Source organism: Oncorhynchus mykiss, chromosome 15 (genome assembly GCF_013265735.2).
Source record: "Oncorhynchus mykiss isolate Arlee chromosome 15, USDA_OmykA_1.1, whole genome shotgun sequence".
NCBI lineage: Eukaryota > Metazoa > Chordata > Actinopteri > Salmoniformes > Salmonidae > Oncorhynchus > Oncorhynchus mykiss.
In genome coordinates this window covers 35,796,487-35,823,869 of record NC_048579.1, presented here as the reverse complement: position 1 = coordinate 35,823,869, position 27,383 = coordinate 35,796,487, and the positions used below count along the sequence as shown (strand labels likewise).

The 27,383-nt window shown below is 42.3% G+C and overlaps 1 protein-coding gene across 3 annotated transcripts in view; it reads right to left on the bottom strand.

Annotated features, from left to right (window-relative positions):
- Positions 1-8,254: 8,254 nt before the first annotated feature.
- LOC110490019 (enhancer of polycomb homolog 1) overlaps positions 8,255-27,383 on the bottom strand; it is a 79,234-nt gene continuing 60,105 nt past the window's right edge. For all 3 annotated transcript variants that reach the window (XM_021563098.2, XM_021563097.2, XM_021563099.2), the window contains 8 exons: positions 26,944-27,102; positions 22,885-22,974; positions 22,538-22,686; positions 18,021-18,445; positions 11,147-11,301; positions 10,784-10,919; positions 10,154-10,577; positions 8,255-9,916 (listed from right to left, as the gene is read on the bottom strand). In XM_021563098.2, the coding sequence (XP_021418773.2) occupies positions 9,844-9,916; positions 10,154-10,577; positions 10,784-10,919; positions 11,147-11,301; positions 18,021-18,445; positions 22,538-22,686; positions 22,885-22,974; positions 26,944-27,102 (1,611 nt within the window). In that variant the 3' untranslated portion in view covers positions 8,255-9,843. The remainder of the gene's footprint in view (positions 9,917-10,153; positions 10,578-10,783; positions 10,920-11,146; positions 11,302-18,020; positions 18,446-22,537; positions 22,687-22,884; positions 22,975-26,943; positions 27,103-27,383) is intronic.

The window sequence follows — 27,383 nt, the reverse complement described above, 5'->3', positions numbered from 1 at the left end:
TGAATCCCCTGAGTCTATCAGACCCTGGACTATAGAGGAGACAGGGTGCCATTTGGGACGCCCACGTTCCTTTATCACCTGAACATGAGCTCATCAACCCCTTGGAACCCTGCGTGCGTGACAACATCGTCAATGTGACAACATCGTCATAACAACATCGTCAAAGGTAATGTGTTCTGATAGGAGCCATAAAAGTCAATTAAACAGCAATCACCTTCCATTTGGGTTGGCGTTGATGACTAGCACATGGCGATAATGCTGAATTTATTCATTCATGCTGCTCTGCTGAGGTCACCACAGCACAGAGGCAGAGTACAATCCACCAATAATAACATGAACACATTTCTAATTTAAGGCGTAATGTTATCATTTCAGTGTGTCAATGTGAAGTAGGCCTAGGTTGCGTCCTAAATGGCACCCCATTCCCTATATAGTGCATGATATAAGGAAAAGGGTGCCATTTGGGATGCCACCGTAATCTTTGATCCCCACCCTCACATTGCCTTTGACTTTTGGATGGATCAATCATAGATAGACGCAAGGCTGAGCTGTCTATTGACACAGATAATGTGACAATTGGCTACTCTCATTACATAATGTGTTGAGCTATGTTCATACTGTTGGTAAAACAATCATACGTCCCAAATAGCACCTTATTCCCAATGTAGTGCACTACTTTTGACCAGGGCCCATATGGATCTGGCCAAAAGTAGTGCATGGGCCCTGGTCAAAAGTAGTGCACTACATTGGGAATAAGGGGCTATTTGGGATGCAGACCATGTCTTCATAATTGGTGGAACAGGTGTCGCTGTATACAATCCTAAGCGTCCATTCTCCGACGGACTCAAATGCAATGTATTTTTAATTTGTCTTTTATTGTTGACACACTGACACTCTGAAGCCTTGCTGCTTAGCAACAGAAGCCTGCCGGCTGCTGTTTTTCAAACTTTTGTCAGGGAAAGACAATCCTCTTCCTGTCCCCTGGGATAGATGGAAAGGTCACATCACTCATCCACTAGTCTATCCACAGAAGATGTACTCAAATACCTGTCTGTCACTACAGAGGAAGGAGGAGTGTTTGCCATTGCCTGTCTGTCTGTTGGCACAAAACATCCATTTTGGGACAATGGGAAAAGCATCCATACATCCATGTAACCTGGCACTGATATCCACACTGAATATCGCTCTGTTTCACTATTGTTTGTGTGCGTCCCAAATGTCACTCTATTCTGCTATTTGGGACACATATTTTACTTTGTAGAGTGTCCCAGTGTCTATTGGATTTCCGATCTAGAGTCCTCCTCTGAACTAGTTTTTAAACGATCCTCTGCCAAAGGAAAATAACATGACAATAAATATACTTTATTAATCCCAGAAGGGAAATTGGTAACATTTTACTTAAATTAACTTTATGTTTGGCTACAACAGAAAAGTATTAAATAAATATAATAAATCCTAACATCTTTTTGAAAAGGCATCTAATTTGACATTTCAGGGACGAGAGTTTCAGTCCTCCATCGTCACCTTATTGTGATTCCTCTCACCCAACACACAGCTCATACATTCATGCATTCTCCCAGACGAAGCAATCAGGACCAGGATGGTTTTCCGTCCCTTTGACTTTCGTAAATGTAATGGTTTATCAATAAAGCAGCTCATTTAAAGCAGGCCGAACACACACTGCAGAAGCCCAGTGTGAATGTGAAAGCCCCCCCCCCCCCCCCCAAATGGCACCCTATTCCCTACATAGGCCCTATGGGTCCTGGTCAAAAGTAGAGCACTATATAGGGAATAGGGTGACATTTGGAACACAGGCCATGTCTAAGTCTGAATTAGCATGCTATTCACTGCTAGTCATTCTGAACAGCCCTTTTCCATTAAAGGCATTATTGATGGAGTAGTGCACATAAAATGTTATAATAATTCTAGGGCTTTTGTGCCAAGTGATAAGCGGCGTGATAGATAAAATGATGAAATGGGTGTGCCTCCCAATTAGCTCCCTATTCCCTTTAGAGTGCGCTTACTTTTGACATAGGCTCTGGTCAAATGTAGTGCACTATATAGAGAATATGGGTGCCATTTGAGATGCAACAGGGGAGTTGGCCTGAGGGGGATGTGTTGTGAGAGGCTGTACAGTACAATACTGGAGGCTGTTATTCAATCACACAACTAACCGACCATCCGCCTCTCTCCCAGTCAGTAAGTACCTCTTCTGAAGTGACAGGACAGCATCACCACTCTCTGCTTCACGGGAGAGCTGTCTGACTGCCTAAATGACTGACACACACACACACACTGATTACAAAGCTACGTATTGTACCATAAACTCTATCTGTACATTCAGTACCAGTCCCACTCATATAACTCTCTGCTGCTCTATACATAGTACTGTATCAAACCCTCCTTACTCATTTCTAAGAAAACTGAATCAGAAAAGTATGGATCTTGAAGATGAGGGTAACACGTTGCTGTGGCAACTGCGCTCACATAGAGTTGAAACTGAATGACACAGGAATTAAATTGCTATCCCTAACTATTGCTTGCAAGAATAATCAAGCATGTGCAATCTTCCTCACTAGTACAAAATGATTGGAAAATTGCTAATCTAATCATCCAGAAAGTATCAAGATGGAGGAACAATTTATTATTGCCTATTATACATGTGCCTCTGATTGTTCTTCCGAGGCCCCTACATACCACCTAACTTACCTCTATCTATCTCTCTGTCCCCCTCTCTCTGTCTCTCTCACAAACGCGCACGCACACACACACACACACACACACACACACACACACACACACACACACACACACACACACACACACACCTTACCTCATCCAGGACCTCTACACCAACCAGTGTCAGAGGAAGGCCCTAAAAATTGTCAAAGACCCCAGACACCCTAGTCATAGACTGTTCACTCTACTACCGCATGGCAAGCGGTACCGGAGTGCCAAGTCTAGGACAAAAAGGCTTCTCAACAGTTTTTACCCCCAAGCCATCAGACTCCTGAACAGGTAGTCAAATGGTTACCCGGACTATTTACATTGTGTGCCCCCAACCCCTCTTTTACACTGCTGCTACTCTCTGTTTATCATATATGCATAGTCACTTTAACCATACATTCATGTACATACTACCTCAATTGGCCTGACCAACCAGTGCTCCTGCACATTGGCTAACCGGGCTATCTGCATTGTGTCCCGCCACCCACCAACCCCTCTTTTACGCTACTGCTACTCTCTGTTCATCATATATGCATAGTCACTTTAACCATATCTACATGTACATACCACCTCAATCAGCCTGGCTAACCGGTGTCTGCATGTAGCCTCGCTACTTTTATAGCCTCGTTACTGTTATTTTTCACTGTCTTTTTACTGTTGTTTTTATTTCTTTACTTACCTATTGTTCACCTAATACCTTTTTTATACTATTGGTTAGAGCGTGTAAGTAAGCATTTCACTGTAAGGTCTACTACACCTGTTGTATTCGGTGCACGTGACAAATAAACTTTGATTTGATCATTCTGTCCTATGGTTTGTGTCCCCAGGGCAGCCCAGACTGACTAATTGCCTGTGTCACTGCAGCCCATCTTCATCAGGTTCACATGACACTGAGAAAACTCAGTGGCTCACAAACGCACAAACACACGTGTGCAGAAATACCCAGTTTAGATTCGAAAACATTTTCAGCTTGCAGATAAAACATCTATACACATACGGAAACACAAACATACACATCAATTACTGATTGAGCTCTCTTGCTGGAATAAACAGTACTAGAAAAATATCCAACAGTGAACACTCTTAGACCGGCCAATAAAAACCCAGTGTTCCTGTTAAAAACCCAATGTTACTGATAACTCTGTAAAAGGCTGACATAATTGTTTTCAAATGTGTTTTCTCCTCTTGAGCAGAGTAACACTCATGGTACCAAGCAAAGAGAATGGCCTCTCTCTATATTGAGTGCAATTTTCTCTCAAGGATGGCACAAGCACAATAGCACCGGCTGGCTGCTACATCTAGCCTGGCTGGCCCCAAACTCCTCACATGGAGGAGAATCAAGTTTGTTTCAGCCTAGCAAAGGTGAGTGGGTGTTGCAGAGTAGACATCCAGTGAAAAGGAACATTTTAATACAGATTGATCTCACACCACAACTGTGTCCATGGTGACAACAGGGGAGAGTAGTTCTGGCTCTGAATTATTCTGTAGCTACGTAACAAGTGGCACCCGTTTCCCTATAGAGTGCACTCCTTTTGACCAGAGCCCTATGGACCCCAGTTAAAAGTAGTGCACTACAAAGGGAAAAGAGTGCCATTTGTGACATAACCACAGAATCATTCAGGGCCCAAAACTACTCACCGCTCATACCGTTGGAACGCAGATTCTGTTTACCACGGCATCATGTTGACAGCTTCAAACAATGCATAATGCATGTCAAGGTGAAGACAGAACCAGCTTGAAATCAGACCGGAGTCTGACTACATCACCTCACTAGAATGAAATAGGATTTTATCCCAAATGGCACCCTATTCCTTTTATAGTGCATTACTTTTGACCAGGGTCCAAGAGGGTTTTATGTTCCTCCATCTCTCTCAGCATCTACCCTACTGAGACAGGAATCATAATTAATCCTTGAGTAACACGATCATGTTATACAGGAAAGGCTATCTCTCTCCAGATGTAAAATTATTTCTGAGTTAAAGAGGGACCACAGATGTTTCCATTGCATTGACAGGGAAGTCATATCATAGAGAGCACCATGGTATGAATCAATAACGTCCTGACTCCTTTTCAGACTACTCTCCACCTATTGGCCAGGGTGAGGGGGGACAGAGAGAGAGAGGGGGCCGAGAGTGGGACAGCGAGGGGGTAGAGAGAAAGAGGAAAAGAGGGGGAGAAAAAGAGAGAGGGGTTAAACCTGCTTGGCCATCAGCCCTTCCAATCCCCTCCCTGATGAAGACATCTGATCCAGTGGTGGTAAACAGCTGGATCTTGTGTTGCCATTAGGGTTATTTTGGGCAGCGCTTTACATTTTTTCCTATACCCTGAATGCTAAACCCATGCCAAGGAGAGAGAGAGTTTTATATTTAAGCTGTTTGCGTCGAAGAGTTAATGTAAAGCAGAGTAATTCTACCATGTGCTACATGGATGTATGTTGACAGCACAGCATTGTCATGGTGAATCTTCCCTGGGAGCAGTGTGTGTGTGTGTGTTGCTGGGAGGGTAGGTCACGTGTGGCTCAGTTGGTAGTGCATGGCGCTTGCAACATCAGAGTTGAGGGGTTCCATTCCCATGGGGGACCAGTATGAAAATGTAAGCACTCTAGTGTAAGTTGTTCTAAGAGCTAAATGTTTGCGTGTGTGCTGTTTTTTTTTCTTCACACATGAGCGTGGAGCAGCCGAGCGCCCTGCATTGTGTTGGAGGTATGCCAAATCGCACCCAAAACAGTGCACTATATAGGGGGTTACAGGTTACCATTTGGGACACACGCAGTAAGTTCATCACTGATTCCACACAAGCGGAGCGGACCCCCTCAGCCCAGCCAAGGTAATTCAGTCCCTCTTTAACCACCAGTCAAGCTTTCTCATTACAATGTTCTTAGGGCACGTCCCAAATGGCACCCTATTCCCTACATAGTGCACTACTTTTGAACAGGCCTTGAGAGCAACTAATTGTCAGTGTGAACTGGAGCGACATGACACAACTTCCGAAAAAAGCTGAGCAGACAAAACGCAAACTGCAGAGGACATTTTACTTAATCAAAGGAGTCCCAGTCTGCTGTGAAGCATTTATTCATGTATACGGACGGGTAAGTCTAACGTTAGCTTCATGTACATATATTATTCATATCTCATTTTGTTAGAAAGTTGTTTGCATTGCTAGTTAATGCCTACTGTTAGCTAGTTAGCCACTTAACTAGCTAGCTAATGTTAAATTGCTTGGTATCCAATCCAGCTAATGTTATAAATCGTATCTCATTTAGTCAGAAATCCATTTGTATTGCTAGTTAAAGGCCAGCTAGCCAACCTTAAACCTTGAAGACTTCTACTTACACCATACTACCTTAACCATTCAGTTTAGCTCATGGCCTCATGTGAATACTTAGAGATGGGTTGGGGTAAGGCTTAAGAGGGTGCGAACAATGCTTAATGGGCGTACTACAAAAAGAGCTAGAGAGCAAGTGTGGAATAACAAGTTGTCCTATTCAAATAAACAGAACTTTCACAAGTTTCCCCCAACTGCAGTGTATGATATACCATTTGAAGCTCTGAGTCCGTCATTTTATAAAATGTACAAAAAAAGCCCATTTATAAATGGTACACAAGACTCAATTGGGAAATGTAGTCACAAATGACATGTTAACAAAGACTTAAAAGTGAAGACATAATTGAGGCGCCAGCGGTGGAGGGTTTTCTCCTTAAAAGCAACCGTGCCGCAAATAGAATTTGAATTCAGTCACCGTGTGATCACACCAAGTGGTGGAAAAAGTACCCAATTGTCATACTAAAAGTAAAGATGCCTTTATAGAAAATGAAGTGAAAGTCACCCAGTAAAATACTACTTAAGTAAAAGTTCTAAAGTATCAAAAATGTATTTATAAAAAAAAAAGTATCAAAAGTAAAAGTATAAATCTTGGCCTCTCAGGTGGCGCAGTGGTCTAGGGCTGTGCCACCAGAGACTCTGGGTTTGCGCCCAGGCTCTGTCGCAGCCAGCTGTGACCAGGATGTCCATGGGGCGACGCACAATTGGCTGAGCGTCGTCTGCCGGTAGGGATATCCTTGTCTCAAAGTGCACTAGCGACTCCTGTGGCGGGCCGAGCACAGTGCGTGCTAACCAGGTCACCAAGTGCACGGTGTTTCCTCCGACACATTGGTGCGGCTGGCTTCCAGGTTGGATGCACATGAGCCGCACTGTGTTAAGAAGCAGTGTGGCTTGGTTGGGTAGTGTTTCGGTGGACATATGGCTTTCGACCTGCGTCTCTCCCGAGCCTGTACGGGAGTTGTAGTGATGAGACAAGATAGTAACTACTAACAATTGGATACCACAAAATTGGGGAGAAAAGGGGGTAAAACTAAAAAAATAATTTCAAATTATTTTTATTAACCAGAAGTCTTTTTTTTTTTTTTTTTTACAGATGGGCACACTCGAAAATGCATAATTTACAAACAAAGCATGTGGACACCTGTTTGTCTAACATCTCATTACAAAATCATGGGCATTAATATGGAGTTTGTCCCCCCTTTGCTGCTCCACTCTTCTGCGAAGGCATTCTTCAAGATGTTGAGACTTGCTTCCATTCAGCCACCAGAGCATTAGTGAGGTCGGGCACTGATGTTGGGCGATTTGGCCTGGCTCACAGTTCATATTCCAATTCATCCCAAAGGTTTCGATGGGGTTGGGGTCAGGGCTCTGAGCAGGCCAGTCAAGTTCTTCCACACAGATCGATAGAACCCATTTCTGTATGTGTGCACAGGGGCATTGTCATGCTAAAACAGGAAAGTGTTTTCCCCAAACGGTTGCCACGAAGTTGGAAGCACAGAATTGTCTAGAATGTCATTGTATGCTCTAGCCCAAACCATGAACAGCCCCAGACAATTATTCCTCATCCACCAAACTTTAGTTGGCACTACACTTTCGGGCAGGTAGTGTTCTCCTGGCATTCGCCAAACCCAGATTCATCCTTTGGTGAAGCTGATTCATCACTCCAGAAAACGCTTTTCCACTGCTCCAGAGTCCAATGGCAGCGAACTTTACACCACTCCAGCCGATGCTTAGCATCGCGCATCGTGTTCTTAGGCTGCTCGGCCATGGAAACCCAGCTCATGACAGTTATTGTGCTGAAGTTGCTTCCAGGGGATTTCGGAACTTGGTCGTGAGTATTGCAGAGGACAGATGATTTTTACGCGCTAGAGCACTCGGCGGTCCCATTCTGTGAGCTTGTGTGGCCAACAACTTTGTGGCTGAGCCGTTGTTGCTCCTAGACGTTTCTACTTCACAATAACAGCACATACAGTCGACAGGGGCAGCTCTAGCAGGGCAGAATTTTGACAAACTGACTTGTCGGAAAAGTGGCATCCTATGACGGTGCCACTTCAGTAAGGCCATTCTACTGCCAATGTTTGTCTAAGGAGATGGCATGGGTGTGTTCGATTTCATACACCTGAGAGCACCTCCAAACCGCATGGCACCTCCAAACAATACCATTACTCCAATACCAATATACACACACAACACTGTATGACATGAGTAGTTTCAAAATGACACATTTTTTATTCAGATGTAGATTTTTAGCTTACACACCCACACTAGACCATGACATTCAACCAACAAAAGACAGCGAGCCACATAATCCACATAATGCCCTGGGCTTTATTGTCTGATTTTATCGCGAGAGTTCGGTCACTTTTTTTCACACAAAAATATATATTTTTTCAGCCTCCAGGTGGGACAAGAAAACTTCAAGGATAAATCCTGCCATTGGACTGGGTATTCAGATTGTGACGACACAGACAAGTACTACTAGCAGCACTGTCTTTGTGCCTTACTCTTCACAGAAGAGAACACATAGTTCCCCAAGGGAAGGCACCCGATACTTGTGGTTTTTGGCCTTGCATCCTTCTGGGGAGAAAAGAGAAACACACCCTTTCTCAATTAGCTAACCCCCTTCAAGATTTTTCTGGTCAGAAATTGGAATGATGATACACGTACAGCAATTTTAACTGTCATTCACCGCCCTTATAACCTATGCATGAACAATTAACAAAATAATGAAGTCTTTCAATACGAAGAAGCTTAATCATTTTTTACCACAAGAAAAATACAAAAATAACAATTCTGTTTACAAAAGAAATGAATTGTGAGAGGGGGGAGAGATACCATTGCATGAAAACTAGGGACAAATTATACAAAAGCAGCATTGAATATCAATCAAATCATTAGAAAAAGGAAAAAAAATAGTGCTTTGAATCAGAAGCAGCAGGAAGAGACTTCATCCCTAGTTTTGTTACTTGTATCGGGATAGCAATGTAAATGGAAGATACCGGGAAGAGATATAACCACACAAAGTAAAGTGAACCAAAGCCGACCTTCTCCTCTGGCTCACCTCATCCCCAAAGAGTCTCTTTATGTCACTATTGAATTCCATATGATCCAAAGAAGTACAGGGACCCAAAAGGGGGAAAACCTGCTTTGTGTTCACAATATACAAAATACCCAGGAGTCCGTAGCTACCTAACATTTACTACAGCACAGGAACCAATGAAGGTACAGTGTACAAATAAACAAAAGAAAAAAACTGTAAACACAGCACAATAAATAGATAACAGCAGGCTCTGCAACATGCAAGTGATGAAACGTCTTAATTTGAAACTTTCATCTATAGTTTATCGCTTTTTTCTTTTCATTCCCAAGTGCAAAACATCACAAATGAATAAGTTTCTGTATTCAAGTAACGTATATACAAGGGGGTATTACAAATATGTAGTTATAGTACAGATACTATTTTTCCGTATTCATATTTTACAAGATGTCAATTTTTACTCATTAACGAATACAAAAACAAAACAAATATTAAAAAAGCATGAGATGAGAATTGCAACAATACATTCCCACAGTTGCCGTGGAAACGTGTCTGTCCGTACTACGTATGTAGTCCGTTTTGTGTGTGGAGTCCCACCTGCTGCCGTATTTGCATTCCCAATGCTACGGTGCACAGCACCTAAAGAGTGAACTCAGAGGGTAGCAGCAGACTCTAAGCAAAGAACTGGTTGTGCAGCAGAGGGCCGGGTAGTGTTGGGGCTGCCTGTCGTGGCAGCTAGCTGCACCACCACCACTCTGCTACGTCACCTCCATGGCCACTGTGTTGTCAGTTATACTATTTAGAGCTGGCTTGTCTTGATTGTGATTATCTCTGGAGGAGGAATACAAACAGTGTCAAACTTTTGTTATAATACACAGCTCCCACTAGACACATGGCTTAGGCATGACATTAGGCAATCAAGACATGGCACCAGATTCAATATAAAAAGTACACTACTTTTGACCATTTCCCAAAGGGCTGTGGTGAAATGTAGTGCACTACAGAGAATAGGGTACCATTTGCGAGACATACATAGTACATCAGTCAGAAAATGTCAACTCATCTCACCTGGATCCTATGTCCATGGTAGAAGCACCGGTGACATTGTTGGGCATCTGACAGTTGGTGTTGGCAGCCATCTTTAAGGCAGAGGAGGGCACGGCTCCCAGGGCCCTGGGTATGTGGCGTGTGGTGGTGCCGCCAGGGCTGGGGAGGGCAGGGGAGGAGGATGAGGGGGGAACGCTCAGACGGATGTTATTCGCAATCAGGACCTGAGTGGTGGTGGGGGAGGTGTTTGCAGCATTATTACCCAGGTGGGTGTGATGGGCATTGGGAGGGAATGTGAGAGAAGAGGCCGTGACGGGGGACAGAGAGGTAGAGGAGTGGTTGGACGAGGGCTGGGGGAAGGTGGGGGTTGATGGAGGAGGGGTGAGAGTCTGGTTGCTGTTAGGGTGGTGGGTGGTGCTGGCCAGGTGTAAGCTCTTGTACACTCCTAAGAGAGATGGGGAAAGATAAAATACATTTACAAGAGATACATTGAACACTTCCTCAATTGAACACTTGACTTGCAATGACTGATGAGTGGCCGACTAAGTCACTCTGGATAAGAGTGTCTGCTAAAATTACTAACATTTAACTCCCCAGTGTCATTTATTTCATTTGCTATGAAGTGAACGACAGATCAGCGGTGCTGCTTACCTGAGCCTGGGAGGACCCCGTTGACTCCACTTCCCAGAACCCCCTCCTCCTTGAAGGCCATCAGCTGGTCCGTGGTCACCAGGGCAGAGGCAGCAAACTGGGCGCTGGCCGAGTCTAATGTCTTAGAGATTATACACTGGAAGGGAGGGAGGACAAAGAGACCAAGTCAGACATTCTACATACCATTGAAGAAATAAAATGCTCAAAAGGAATGATAGTGTTTCCCCTAATATATTTTATGAAGGGGCTAGAGGGGGGCCTGCCATGCCTTTACAATGGTAGGGGAAACGCTGGGTGAAATACACATCGACAGGGCTATTTTGGAGCTTTGTGTGTGGTGTGTGTAAAGGAGTGGTGTCTGACCTGTGTGTTAGGTGGTGTTGCTGTGGATGTTGTAGTAGTAGAGGATGGGTCTGTGTTTGGCTGTGTCTGTTGCTGATGTTGAATCTGCTCCAGCTGCTGTTTCTGCATCAGGGCCAGCTGCTCCTGGTGCTGCTGGTACTGCTCTGCTGTGAACGCTACACAGATACAGGATAACAGTGTTATAACACACAAGGGTTATACACACAGGAGAATGAAGAGTTGAGGTAATATGCAGATCCTATATATCTCCACCAGTCATAGATAAAGCAAAGAAATACCTGCACAGTGCACACAGTAGGCTATATGCCACTCCCACAAATACAAAACGTTTAGGCTTATCGCCTCCTTCAAGGCTGACTGACCGTGTAGCTTGTCATCTAGATCAACATTCAATATCTTCACCAAGCTGGTGTGAAGTACCAGTGGTCTGGCTTTGGCTCCAAGTGAGAGCAGGTCTGTGTGTGTCTTGCTGATTTCCACCTCTGGGCAGCCGAACGTTCTAGGCAGCTGAGCGTGTATACGGACCGGTAAAAAGTGTGTGACAACGAGTTTGTTTTGCGTCGCAATATATGCTGATATTCTGGCCAGAGTAAATAGCTGCATGTAACTCATCAGCTAAGAAGAACATGAAATCGCTCGACTGCCTGTTTATACAAACATGTCAATAATGTATTTTGTGTAAAACATGTAAATAGCTGCATTTAGCCTACTCCCCTCCTGAAGAAAAAACATGAAATGGTGCTTATACTTACTGAGGCACGGAATGCAATAGTTCTAACAGTTTTGTGTAAAACATGAAGTTGGTAGGCTAACCCATGAACGAAGGCAATCAGAGGGGGGAGTGGCAGCAGAGCACTCCACACAGCTGGTACATAGGCAGCGGAGTGAGCACTCGGCTACGGAAAGAAAATGCTCAGAAATATCTATTTTCAGCCTGGAAAATTTGGGATACAGAAACTCTATCTAAAATATATTCTCAATAGACATCCTACACTTAACCAGCCGCTCTGCTTTGGGAGTAAATCTTTCCAGATTCCAGGTGGGGTTTGAGATGGGGCATGTAACCTCTAATCAGGTCACTATGTCAAAGCTTTGACTTGACGGAGTCCATACAAATACATCCTTCAGAACAATTGAGCCTGAAGATTGCTTTATCAGGAGAAAACCCAGGTTAGCTATGAACTACCTCCTATGGTTATCCTTTGATCTAAGCAAAACAGGTGTCAAAGCCACTGAATTGCCAGAACATACCCTACTCGAACACAAATCCGCCTAGTGACATCAAAAGCCGACAAGGTGAACATAAACGCTCGCATGGCAAAAAATGCCTCCCCAAAATTGTAATGCAGTTTAATGCCTGGCCTAGCACAACACAAGGGGGTATGAAAAGAAAACACACATTTGAGCGTTCTGACATCAAACAGCATTCTAAAACGTACATTCCTGTGAGGTATATTCTGACCTTTAGACACTAACATGACTATCACGGTTAAACTCCAATCAAGCCAATATTCTAGCTTGAGACACTGCAGTATGCAGCAGACTCCCCCTCTACTCTATGGCCAATGACCCTGACACCCCAGCACCTCTTCTGAATCTATTTACACAACAACATTTATACAACACCTGAGCCAGGAGAACAGGAATGTATGTATTCTCAGGAATTAATGTATTCTAATAAGGAAGCATTCATTGTATGAATTAGGGCTGTCCCCAACTTTAAAACACATCTGTTGACCAAGAGTAGTCTGTCCTTTCAACCAAATGATTGGTAGATATTTTTAAGCATGCATTTTTCATATATAGACACCATCTGTCAGCGTTTCCCCAAAGCTTGATGATTAGTTGATTATTTGAATGAGCTGTGTAGTGCTAGGGTAAAAAACAATTATTTCTGATGAAATAATTAAGACAAATGAGTTGAGGGAGCCAGAGATCAAGAAAAAATGACAAACTTAGCGACCCTCCTCCTCCCCTTTGCAGATCTGAATTACTGAGAAGCGCCACAGCTCATTAGTGATGGGGAGTTAAAACTAAAATCAGACAACCCCAGTTGGGCACATTTATACATAGGCCTGGGATACCTGGCCTAACTTCTAGCAGTGTTTTCCATTGGCATTTTCCACTTCATATGAACTTTTTATGGCTTGGGGGCGCTATTTTCACGTCCGGTTGAAAAGTGTGCCCAAAGTAAACTGCCTGCTACTCAGGCCCAGAAGCTAGGATATGCATATTATTAGTAGATTTGGATAAAAAAAACACTGAAGTTTCTAAACTGTTTGAATGATGTCTGAGTATAACAGAACTCATATGGCAGGTGAAAACCTGAGAAAAATCCAACCAGGAAGTGGAAAATCTGAGGTTTCTTTGGCTGGATTGGGCTCTGAGCGCCGTACTCAGATTATGCTTTTTCCGTAAAGTAAAAAAAAAATCTGACATGGCGGTTGCATTAATATGGCTGCGATCCCGTACAGGGACCAACATCAGGGGAAATTTGAGTGACAACTAAAAATACAACTTCGTAACATTAAACATTCTTGAAAATGCAAGTGTCTTACACCCTTCAAAAGATTAGAATCTTGGTAATCAAACTATGTTTTCCAATTTGAAATAGCTATTACATAGAACAATGACCATGCTTTTGTTTGAGAAGAGCATTCAACAACAGAAAAATTTTCCGCCATGACACTTTTTACACATTCACATCTGAAGGTAAAACTATGACTTACATTCTGATATCTTGCTCTTATTTCTCTTCCTGAGGGTCCCAGTGATCAAATGAAGTGCCGTTTTCTTTGATAAAATCAATTTTTATAGCCTAAAATCGAAACATTTTGTAAACCGTTTGTGCCGTGAATTCCATCTCTATCAATTTTTTACGGCGCATTCGGCGTGATTACCCACCGTAAACAATAGTTTATCTAGTCATGGTTGGTTTCAGTGCATTCCTCTGGATGTTTGCAACACAGCCAAACGTCATTGTTTTTTTTGCTGGGAGTATTGACCGATGTGAACTGATTTGAAGACAACGAGCAAAGACTACCTTACGCACCAATAATTTTAGCGAAGCTTCATTGATTGACTATATTTCTGCCCAATGACCACTGATCTTCTTGAAATCTAGCTGGGTAGATAGCCAATGAGCTGAGGTAAACGCCAGTATGTAATGGTTTTGGGTTGGACCACAATTCCTTGGTTGTAATCGCACGCGCAGGGAACTCCATTCTCGCCTTGACGATCAGAGGAGTTGCTGTAAGGCTTTTTATGCGCAGCTGTATTTCGGAAAGCTGTAGTTTCAACGATTTCATTGAAGATGACGAATAAATCATGTAAAGTGAAAGTGAAAAAGTGAAAGTGAGACAGATTTTTTTTTGTTTGAGGAATCTTGGAGTGTTATGATTCAAACGAACTGAGGAGCTGTTTCTGCAAGGACAGGACGTACTTCTGGACGAGTAAGTGCTAATGCCGTTTTATGAAATATAAAAATATATATATATTATATATAAAAATAAAAAAAATGCAATGAAATGTGTGGTTTGTTTGTGTGTGTGTTGGTTTGTTTGAGTGTGTGTGTGTGTGTGTGTATATATATATTCCCCCCCCATGTCAGATTATATTTTCAATTTTTTTATTCAAGTGGAATGGAGTAGAACAGCGAACACACACATGGCCACTGCACCTGCTACTCCTCTTCATGTCCATATGAAATAGCCATTGGGTGCTGGGGGCGAGTGCAGGCCCACAACAATGGCCGGAGTTGAATGGAACAGCACTTCACCTTAGTGACTGTTCCCTCTGCTCTATACAATACATATGTTTATTTTATGTGATGATAAAAGGCTCATAGAATACAAATATTTTTTTAATGTTTTCTTTCAGTGATAGCGACTCCGACTCGGAGCCCCCGGTGCCAAGCTGCCCGCTTTACCTCTGCCCCCAGTGGTGTTCATATGCCACAGTTCATTACTGCAGGCATGACTGTGCCTCAGGGCCAAAGGGGCACAGCATGGAGGTGACTTGACTTGGTGGTGACCTAACATAAATCGTTTGTGTAGCTTTCGCTGTAAAGCATTTTTGAAATCAGACACCGTGGCTGGATTACCGATAACTTTTTCTTTAAAATGATGTCTAATACTTGTATGTTTGAGAAATTTGATTAATGAGATTTCTGTTGATTTGTATTTGGCGCCCAGCAATTTCATTCATTCCGCTAACGAAACCCCAGTCCTAGACAGGTTAAATAATTTCTAACTTGTTAACAATTTCTGCTAGTTAGTTTTTGCTACCATGTGGGTTTTTAGCTTGCTTCAGCCTGCGAACTGAGTGTTAATTCACCCGTTTCCATACGTTTAATTTTAAAACATTTATCTTACAAAGAAGTTGTTTAATCTAACTGCTTAACTATTTATCTGTACATGGAATTGTAGGTGTTTTTTAAACAATTTCCCCCCCTAATCTTCACAGGAAAATGCCACGGGCACTATCTGATGTGTGGCGACATTTCACTGCAGCTAAGGTATAGGGAAAAGCTGTGTACATTTGCAAATACTGTGTCAAGTCATATGTTTAGAACGCAACAGAGACGCAGAATCATCTGGCTTAGTGCATAAAGTCCCCTCAGCGCTCACAACAAGCAACCTGACATAAGTCCCTCCTCCTAATCAAGGTAAAAATTATGAATCAGACACCTTATCGATAGCAACAGCTCATGGTCCTCCTGGAATCAGAAGAATTTTTGACTCAATAGAGGAACGTAGTCAGAGAAATGCTCTGCTGATGCTCACAGGCAATGTGTATTGGAAGAGATATCACAATGTTCATCGTCCAACATACACCCCTTCAACCAGACATACTCTATCGACTAATTTGCTGGATGCAGAGTTCAACAGAGTTCAAGTGAATGTCAAGCAAATCATAGAGAATGCAGACTGTATTGCAATCATCTCTGATGGGGAGTTGAATGTTTGCGGGCAAGGAATAATTAACTACATCATCTCCACCCCTCAACCAGTATTCTACAAGAGCATAGACACAAGGGACAGACATGGACGGTCTCTACATTGCAGATAAGCTGATAAGCTGAAGGCAGTCAATGCCCTTGGACCACAGAAGGCACTTGCACTGCTGTGAACATGAAGGTTGCTTGGTCTAAAGTGGATGGAGTCCTACCCTCACATCACACCCATTGGCTATGCTGCTCATGCATTGAATCTGCTCCTCAAGGACATCATGGCACTGAAAACCATGGATACACTACAAGAGAGCCAAGGAAATGGTTAGGTATGTGAAGGGTCATCAAGTTAAAGCAGCAATCTACCTCACCAAGCAAAGTGAGAAGAATAAGAGCACCACATTGAAGCTGCCCAGCAACACCTGAGTTTCTCAGAAATGGCCATATCACAATCTGCCTATATGGACAGCCCCATCAAGAGGATCCTCCTGGATGATGTATTTTGGGAGAGTGGTAAGCAGCCAGAAACTCCTGAAACCCATAGCAGTAATCTTTGCACGGATTGAGGGAGACAATGCCATCCTGTCTGATGTTCAGACTCTGCTTGCAGATGTAACAGAATAAATCTGTACTGCCCTGCCCACTTCACTGTTGCGCCAAGCAGAGGAAACTGTAGTTCTGAAATACATCAAAAAGCCTGAAGCCCATACACGCCACAGCATAGATGTTGCACGCCAAGTATGCTGGCAAGAGCATCCTGTCTGGTGCAGCTAAATACAAATATATTGTATGTCTCAATCATTATAAAAAAAATGTTTAAAAAAGTGTTTCCCCCCAGGCTTGGGCTCATATATAGGCCTATGCTCCAACATGCCTATGGATGTTTGGAATTAAATCAATCAACTTATGAAGTGATGTCCATTTTGTTGTGTTAGGCTTCGAAACATCCCCCAAAACCATGTTATACACTCAGTTACAACCTGTTGAACTTCTCTTTCTTCAAATTGATCAATCAGTGCGTTTTAAAGTTAGATGTGATTTTCGATTGCATGTGCATTGATGTCAGTGGTTAGTGGGATAAATAGAGCTCTGAGAACCAGGCCATTAGCGAATTGATGGTCTTTAGCGATTTGCGTATTCCCAACACAACCAGAGTGCACAAAAGGAGATTACGGTCATGACTCATGACCGCTGGTGCTGTAACAGTAATAAGGTCACCGCAACAGCCCTACGGTCACAGCAACAGACATGCGCACACGCACGCGTACACACACGGTCAATGAAAATATGGCAGCTCACAATTCAAGTCATGGAAAAAATGTACAATTACACCCCTCCCCACACACACTCAAAGCCTGCTGAATTCAGATTTTCCCACTAAACCTTCATAGCTCTTCCAGAACAGGAAAACTATTCAAGAGATTATGATCGCGTAACAAGATCAAAACGACCACCTCCTTTACCTGCCTGACAAACTCTTTACAATCTCTAAAGATAATTTCTAAAAAGAGAATGGGTATCCTGCATAACATCGACATAGTGCCCTAATGCAAGAGGGTGGAATGCGGCACCCCTTTCCCCTTATAGTGCACAGTCCTATGGGCCCTGGGTCAAAAGCATCTCAGAGTAGGAGCGCTAATCTAGGATCAGGTTCTCTCTACTATTTGTTATATTTAAAAGTCAAAACAGAATGTCAGAAACACACCCCATCACAGGGCTGGGGTCAATCCCATTTACATTCAGGAATCAGAAGCAAATTAGCATGCACCGCTAGGCCTATACCTGCATTGCGTAAAGCAAAGTAGTTAGTGACAGAAACAAAGTACTCAGTACTCTCAAGCAGGCTATCTGATGCCTGAATACTAGCATAAACCTCCTTAGGTAGGGATGAGTGCTCCAGCACAGGACAGTGGACTAACTCACCAGTGATGGGGGTAGCTCCAGGGCCAGTGCAGGGTCGGGTGTTAATTCCACTCCCAAGGAGCTTGCTATGTCCCGAGGACGTAGTCCGGTTAAATCCTCTATAGCGTGAGATGTCGCCTCCACCCAGGGGGTGATGGGATAGTGTCCGCGGCCTAAAGTGCCTCCAGCGGCACGACTTAATGTTCAAAAGAATCTCACTGAGGTCCACAGATGACGACAAAGAGGGGATGGAGGAGGAGGGGTGGTGGTTGTTGTTGGAAGTATTGGTTCGGTCCGAGGTATTGACGTCTGAGGTACTGGCTGGCTCTACGTTGCGGAGAGGAGAGCTTGTGGAAGATGAGTCTTGAAGTGGTTCGGTTTCGGGGTCCGAGTCCAGGCTGTGGAAAATGCTGTCCAGGTCTGTGTGTGCTCTGTCCAGTAACAGCCTGAAAGATAATCAGAAAGACACTCTTTACAAATCACAGTAGGGACGCAAATTCCAGTCAATTTTGCTACCTACTAAGCGACCCCCATTGACGGGTTAACAAACGGTTAAACCAGTTCCAGTAAAATTACGCGACAACCCCAAAAAACTACGCATGGGTACAAGGAATGAACATTTTTCATAACTAGCTTAAAAAATGTGACAATAGTAAGTCTATCTTCTCATTATTGAACATGCAACTAAACTACTGTTATGAAGTAGACAATGTAATACATTGCATTTCCGACAGTGTGGGAAAACAGTGTTCTAAAAAAGACGCACCTGGTGCAAGCAGGTTCATGTGACAGAGATAAACATCTCCGTTAGAAACTTAGTGGGGAAATCTGAACATGCAAGAGAAAGATAGGAAATCTAAATATGCAAGAACTAGGATAGGTTGTTAAAATGATGACAATGAAAGGAAGTTTATGAAAACCAGTAGAACAGGAGAGTAATGCTAAGAAGCTTTTCGGTTGCTAGCTTAGCCATTGTTCGCTGCTGCATGCTGCTTCTCTGTTTCTCCCTCTGCAGCAGCCAGTGTTGCAAATTTAGCGAGTTTTCAGACCCCTCCAACAACTTTTCTTGGTAGAGGAGGCTAGCGTCAAATTCAGCTACTTTTCAGGCTGCCTTTGGGGAGTTTTGACAGAGGATTTCTATGGTTTTGAAAACATGTAGCAAGTTTCCCCACTCAATTCTGCTTCAAACGAGAGTGGGAAAAGCTGTCTATGAAACAGATGTCACAGCAACGGCACACACAGGTAAAGAAGCACAAGCTGAGGGGGTGTGTGCCAGGTGAGGGGACCGCAGTTGGGCTTCAGCAAGGCAAATTGGTGCTGTGGCATCGTCGGGGCAACGGCAAAACGTCATTTAGTGATTATCTGAAAAATAGTCTGCAACACTGGCTGCTACAGTCTGCGTCGCTTAGTAACATGTCTCCGCTCTGGTTTGCTCGTAGAGACCAGGTGTTCAAACTTTCCCCCAGGCCCCCCTCCAGCAACAGGGAACATATCACGCCTGCGCGGACACCACATCTATGTCTATAGGCACAAGTACTGTTAATGAACAACACCTCTTGTTGGTGGAGAGTCATGTCTAATGTGTATTCATGTGATATTTAAGCGACTCAAACATAAAAAAATCTATGGGCTAAAAAACCTAGCTAAAAACGTTATCTGACATGGGCCAGTTGATCTGGACATTTCTGACAAGTTATAAATAGCTCGCTAAGGTGTGCACTGACTGACATGGCAAGAGGAAACTGATTATGGTCTACCCAATTTCAAAATTGCACCTTGTGCATCCTACTATTACAACTTTCAAGAGTAAGTTGAAAGCCGGACTGAGTTTCTTAAAAAAAATATATACTCTACATGGCTAAAAGTATGCTACACGGCAGCAAAAGGGGGACCAATTCCATATTAACGCCCATGATTTTGGAATGAGATGTTCGGCGAGGAAGTGTCCACATACCTTTGGTCATGTAGTGTATTTTTTGTCTGGGGGAGTAGCAATGTATCCATCTAATTGTTTCTGGCACTGAGCAAATTTCAGGTCTGCTGAGCACAAACTTGAGCTTGTGAAAATTCTGTGCAACTTGCAACGCACATTTACTATGATCACTGTGGCTATACCCACTTTAAGTTACAGTTTTTACAGTGGCCATGTAGGCTACTGTGGCTATTTCATCATAATGTAGGCCTACCATCAAATTCTGGAGAAAATGAATCCCATTACATAGTAACATGGAAATAGCTGTTATATCATTCAACCTACAGTAGCAGCCAATGTGTGGTTTTCAATGTAGGCTTACATTCCATCAGGCTTTTGAATAAAAATAAAAAAACATGCAGGGCTTGACATAAACCTGTTTATCCACTTGTGCTTCAGAAAAGGGGACAACTGAATAGGTTGTGTTTGATGCAAGAAACCACTTAAAATAAAGCACATTATTCCCATACTATTATTACAGAGAATCAGAAATTATACTACTCTCTCCCTATTGGCTACTTAGCTTATTCAAGCCCGTCTCAAAATACAACACTGACCCATATAAAAATAAATAAAGCTCTTTACCTGACTTGCGTTTCAAAGATGTCTAGAAAGGTACACATGTTGTGCTTTCTTGGGAAATCACTTACTCCCCTATAGCCAACTATAAATTACCTGGCTAATAACTCACTAACTAGCAAAGGATATGAACAAAATGTGCACAAATGGCTACACGCAGCACTCGCTTTAACCTCAAAACAGTAGCATCTACTCATGTCGTAAACAGTCCAGTTCAGAGTAAATGGCACAGATCTACATATGGCAATGGTATATTTGCATATAGGCCAACTGCAGGTTGTTCATGCCGCAAAGGTCTGTGTAGAATCCAACTCCAATGCGTTCTGCCGACAAAATCTCTTGCATAGTTTGTTTTGTTTCAGTATGTTGCATTGAAAGTGGCTAATATTGCATGGATTCGATCACAATTGCCACAGTAAAGGGAAGCGTTGACAGTGTTAACAGAGAAAACTCTAGAACACTGGTCACCAATCTTTTGAGTCAAGATCACGGAGTCCAACAAAGCCGAGAACTACCGGTTATTTTTATTTACAAGGTTATTTTTGTATTTTTTTTAAAGCGCCTTTAATTTTACTGGGCTGATGGTGCCTGCATCTGATGGTTGGTCTCAGTGGAGGGAGAGAGCAGCAGACTGATGGTGGTGGATCCCCTCAGTTTGGGAACCACTCTACTAGACACTAAGCCATTAGTTGACGTTAAACGCAAGTCACTTTCTAACTAAACACTCATTGTACATTTTTTGGAACGTGACACTGTTCCGGTTTTATGACTGACCAGATGTTAAATTCTGACACCTACAGTATTTAATTAAACGAAATAACGCAAATCAACCTATAAACATATGCATGACTGGACAAATATCTTTTGGCGGCTAACTGTTAACATACCCTAAATCACTTTATTGATAAGACTGATGCGGCACCCTATTCCCTACATAGTGCATTACTTTTGAGAAAGGCCCATTGGTGGAAAATAGGGTGCCATTTGGTCAAAAGTAGTACACTGAATAGGGAATAGTGTTACATTTGGGATGCAGTTATAGACTAATCTTCCTAAAACACAAGACGGTAAGTTCTGGATATATATTCAGAACCCCAGGCCGGTGGTATAAGTGTGATTACATTTTGCAGCTGTAATTGCATATCACACTATGAGGGTACTATAGTTCTAGCCTTCCTCAAAGACCTGATAGTTGATTCCAATATCTCTCGCGTGGGCACGCGCGAGAAACAGTCGCCAGCTAAACGTAATCTCCTAAACCAGAGGTTCCGAAATCAAGGGAGAGACTTCCCTTGATTTGAAGGGTAATAATAATTGTAAAAATACATTTAAAAATGATTGAAATAAACAATCTAAAACGACGCATTAAACCACGATGGTTTAGGCTAGAAACAAGCAGTAAAAAACAGAGGAAGATTCAACTGATGCACCTCGGAATACCTCTAAAATTCAGAAGCCGAGCTACAAATTTGGACTTTTGGACTTTGCTTGGAAAGTAATCTTATACAATGTGTGACTGTCGCCGTCAATTGTTCAAATCGCTTTCTGTACAAGAGAATACGTATAGTTACAAAGAAGGTTCATGTAAAAGACCATAAAACATTTGATAGCGGAATAATGTTCGAGGAAATAGGGTCCAGATTTTAATTTCTTTATCCATGTATATTATTATCATCATAATTAAATCAAAAAAGTGTAAAGAGTCTTGTTAAATTACATAGAATTGCAGCAAATGTGTTTCAAACAACAAGTTGGGGCCCTAGAGGAAAAAAGGTTGGGAACTCCCTGTCCTAAACGCCATCAAGCACAGAAATAGGATCCTGTCAAACGAACGGCTACTATACCAGGCTAGTAGGTGAGATTTGGGATGTGTCCCAAATGGAATCCTATTACCTTTAGACCTGAGCCCAAAAGTACAGCATTACATATGGAATAGGGTGCCATCTAGGACACAGCCTTAGGGAGCAATAAGGGCGCCTGAACTCACCTGCCCCCTCTGCCCGTGCGCCGCCGTGCCAACCCTACGCAGCGCCGGGGCACCGTTAGAGACGTGAGACAGTAGCGGAAACGAGGGTCCCCCAAACCGCCCTCCGACGGGCTGACCCATGGCCAGTTACCACTCTGGTCCAGGCGAGACTGAGACAGGGAGAGAGAGGAGAGCGAGAGAAGATAGTTCGAGACAAAGGAGGAAAGCTCCGTCAGAATGTTGAAGATAAAAAAGCAGCAGGACCAGTGGCAACCCTGGCTGTGTGTGACTGGCCGTCCGAGAGAGCGCCGTAAGGGCTATAAATAGAGCAGTTGAGTCACAGGAGGGCAGGCAGCTACTCTACTCACAGCATAGTACTGACAGCCGGCCTTCCTCCGGAACACAAAGCAGCCATCTGGGTCATTCTCCTCCTCTGCCTCCGAGGAACCTGAATGGATCTAAACAAACGCAGAGGGGGAATGGGTGAGTTACATTAAGAGGCAGAGACCATAAGAACAACCGTGGATGGCTACCTAGACAACAGCCACGATTGTGATCATGTCCCCAACTACTACTAGTTCTACTTCTACTACTAGTTCTACTAGATCTTCTACCACTAGTTATTCTACTTCTAGTTCGACTACTTCTAGTTCTTCTACCACTACTAGTTCTTCTAGTTCTTGTTCTACCACTACTAGTTCTACCACTACTAGTTATTCTTCTATGAGTTTCTTCTACTAGTGCTTGCTCTGCCACTACTAGTTCTTCTTCTTCTTCCACTAATAATTCTTCTTCTTCTACCACTACTAATTCTTCTTCTTCTACCACTACTAATTCTTCTTCTTCTACCACTACTAATTCTTCTTCTTCTACCACTACTAATTCTTCTTCTTCTACCACTACTAGTTCTTCTTGTTCTACCACTACTAGTTCTTCTTCTTCTACCACTACTAGTTATTCTTCTATTAGTTCTTCTTCTTGTTCTACCCCTACTAGTTCCACTAGTTCTTCTTCCACTACTAGTTCTTCTTCTTCTTCTTCTTCCACTACTAGTTCTTCTTCCACTACTAGTTATTCTTCTTCTTCCACTACTAGTTCTTCTTCTACCACTACTAATTATTCTTCTACCACTACTAATTCTTCTTCTACCACTACTAGTTCTTCTTCTTCTACCACTACTAGTTCTTCTTCTTCTACCACTACTAGTTCTTCTTCTTCTACCACTACTAGTTCTTCTTCTTCTACCACTACTAATTCTTCTTCTTCTACCACTACTAGTTCTTCTTCTACCACTACTAATTCTTCTTCTTCTACCACTACTAGTTCTTCTTCTACCACTACTAGTTCTTCTTCTACCACTACTAGTTCTTCTTCTACCACTACTAGTTATTCTTCTTCTACCACTACTAGTTCTTCTTCTTCTACCACTACTAGTTCTTCTTCTTCTACCACTACTAGTTCTTCTTCTACCACTACTAATTCTTCTTCTTCTACCACTACTAATTCTTCTTCTTCTACCACTACTAGTTCTTCTTCTACCACTACTAGTTCTTCTTCTTCTTCCACTACTAGTTCTTCTTCTTCTTCCACTACTAGTTCTTCTTCCCCTACTAGTTCTTCTTCTACCACTACTAATTATTATTCTACCACTACTAGTTCTTCTTCTTCTACCACTACTAGTTCTTCTTCTACCACTACTAGTTCTTCTTCTTCTACCACTACTACTTCTAGTTGTTCTACCACTACTAGTTCTTCTAGTTCTTGTTCTACCACTACTAGTTATTCTTCTATTAGTTCTTCTTCTTGTTCTACCCCTATTAGTTCCACTAGTTCTTCTTCTTCTTCCACTACTAGTTCTTCTTCCACTACTAGTTCTTCTTCTTCTTCCACTACTAGTTCTTCTTCTACCACTACTAATTCTTCTTCTTCTACCACTACTAATTATTCTTATTCTACCACTACTAGTTCTTCTTCTTCTACCAGTACTAGTTCTTCTTCTTCTACCACTACTAGTTCTTCTTCTTCTACCACTACTAATTCTTCTTCTTCTACCACTACTAATTATTCTTCTTCTACCACTACTAGTTATTCTACCACTACTAGTTCTTCTAGTTCTTGTTCTACCACTACTAGTTCTACCACTACTAGTTCTTCTTCTTCTACCACTACTACTTCTAGTTGTTCTACCACTACTAGTTCTTCTAGTTCTTGTTCTACCACTACTAGTTATTCTTCTATTAGTTCTTCTTCTTGTTCTACCCCTACTAGTTCCACTAGTTCTTCTTCTTCTACCACTACTAGTTCTTCTTCTACCACTACTAGTTCTTCTTCTTCTACCACTACTAATTATTCTTCTTCTACCACTACTAATTCTTCTTCTTCTACCACTACTAATTCTTCTTCTTCTACCACTACTAGTTCTTCTTCTTCTTCCACTACTAGTTCTTGTTCTACCACTACTAGTTCTTGTTCTACCACTACTAGTTCTAACCCTACTAGTTATTCTTCTATTAGTTCTTCTTCTTGTTCTACCCCTACTAGTTCCACTAGTTCTTCTTCTTCCACTACTAGTTCTTCTTCCACTACTAGTTCTTCTTCTTCTTCCACTACTAGTTCTTCTTCTTCTTCCACTACTAGTTCTTCTTCTTCTACCACTACTAATTCTTCTTCTTCTACCACTACTAATTCTTCTTCTTCTACCACTACTAATTCTTCTTCTTCTACCACTACTAATTCTTCTTCTACCACTACTAGTTCTTCTTCTTCTACCACTACTAGTTCTTCTTCTTCTACCACTACTAGTTCTTCTTCTTCTACCACTACTAGTTCTTCTTCTTCTACCACTACTAGTTCTTCTTCTTCTACCACTACTAATTCTTCTTCTTCTACCACTACTAATTATTCTTCTTCTACCACTACTAGTTCTTCTAGTTCTTGTTCTACCACTACTAGTTATTCTTCTATTAGTTCTTCTTCTTGTTCTACCCCTACTAGTTCCACTAGTTCTTCTTCTTCTTCCACTACTAGTTCTTCTTCCACTACTAGTTCTTCTTCTTCTACCACTACTAGTTCTTCTTCTTCTACCACTACTAGTTCTTCTTCTTCTACCACTACTAGTTCTTCTTCTTCTACCACTACTAGTTCTTCTTCTTCTACCACTACTAGTTCTTCTTCTTCTACCACTACTAGTTCTTCTTCTTCTACCACTACTAGTTCTTCTTCTTCTACCACTACTAGTTCTTCTTCTTCTACCACTACTAGTTCTTCTTCTACCACTACTAGTTCTTCTTCTTCTTCTACCACTACTAGTTCTTCTTCTTCTTCTACCACTACTAGTTCTTCTTCTTCTACCACTACTAGTTCTTCTTCTTCTACCACTACTAGTTCTTCTTCTTCTACCACTACTAGTTCTTCTTCTTCTACCACTACTAATTCTTCTTCTTCTACCACTACTAGTTCTTCTTCTTCTTCTTCTACCACTACTAGTTCTTCTTCTTCTACCACTACTAGTTCTTCTTCTTCTACCACTACTAGTTCTTCTTCTTCTACCACTACTAGTTCTTCTTCTTCTTCTACCACTACTAGTTCTTCTTCTTCTTCTACCACTACTAGTTCTTCTTCTTCTTCTACCACTACTAGTTCTTCTTCTTCTACCACTACTAGTTCTTCTTCTTCTACCACTACTAGTTCTTCTTCTTCTTCTTCTACCACTACTAGTTCTTCTTCTTCTTCTTCTACCACTACTAGTTCTTCTTCTTCTTCTTCTTCTACCACTACTAGTTCTTCTTCTTCTTCTTCTACCACTACTAGTTCTTCTTCTTCTTCTACCACTACTAGTTCTTCTTCTTCTTCTACCACTACTAGTTCTTCTTCTTCTTCTACCACTACTAGTTCTTCTTCTTCTTCTACCACTACTAGTTCTTCTTCTTCTACCACTACTAGTTCTTCTTCTTCTACCACTACTAGTTCTTCTTCTTCTACCACTACTAGTTCTTCTTCTTCTACCACTACTAGTTCTTCTTCTTCTACCACTACTAGTTCTTCTTCTTCTACCACTACTAGTTCTTCTTCTTCTACCACTACTAGTTCTTCTTCTTCTACCACTACTAGTTCTTCTTCTTCTACCACTACTAATTATTCTTCTTCTACCACTACTAATTATTCTTCTTCTACCACTACTAATTATTCTTCTTCTACCACTACTAATTATTCTTCTTCTTCTACCACTACTAGTTCTACAACTGCAGCTACTACTACTACTACTGCAGCAGTTACTACTACCACCAAATACAAACCGATACTTAACACCATCACTACCATCACCTATGCCCTAAATGGCATCCCATTTCGTAAACAGTAGATAAATAAGGTATAGGGTGCCATTTAGGATGCATATCTCATCGCCACCAGCAGTGTTATGAGTTCACCTGGGAAAAGGGTTCGTCGTCAGAGCTGGGGAAGTCGTACTGGTTGAGGTCCTTGGGGTTGAACACAGAGGGGCCAGAGTGTTGGGGTGCAGAGAGAGGAGGAATCTTAGGCTTCTTCTCGTACTTCCTCTTCATTCGGACCACTTCAGTTTTCTCTGGCTGGAAGAATATAGAAGACTAATTAATGGTCCATTTACTTCACGAGCAACAGAAATGTGTCTGAGCCCTGTAGAATTTCTTATGGAGGTGGTACTGTGATGGGGAGAACCATTTAGAAACAGAAGTGTAGTGAGTTAAGACTCATTGATATGCAGATGGTGGGCGAGGCATGTGCCATATCCTTTTGCCCAGACAGATGGTGCCGCTCCCTGACCAGACCCACCCACACACACACTGCTGAGGGTTAGTGAACTGAACTCCCCTTCAACCCAAGGCCCCAG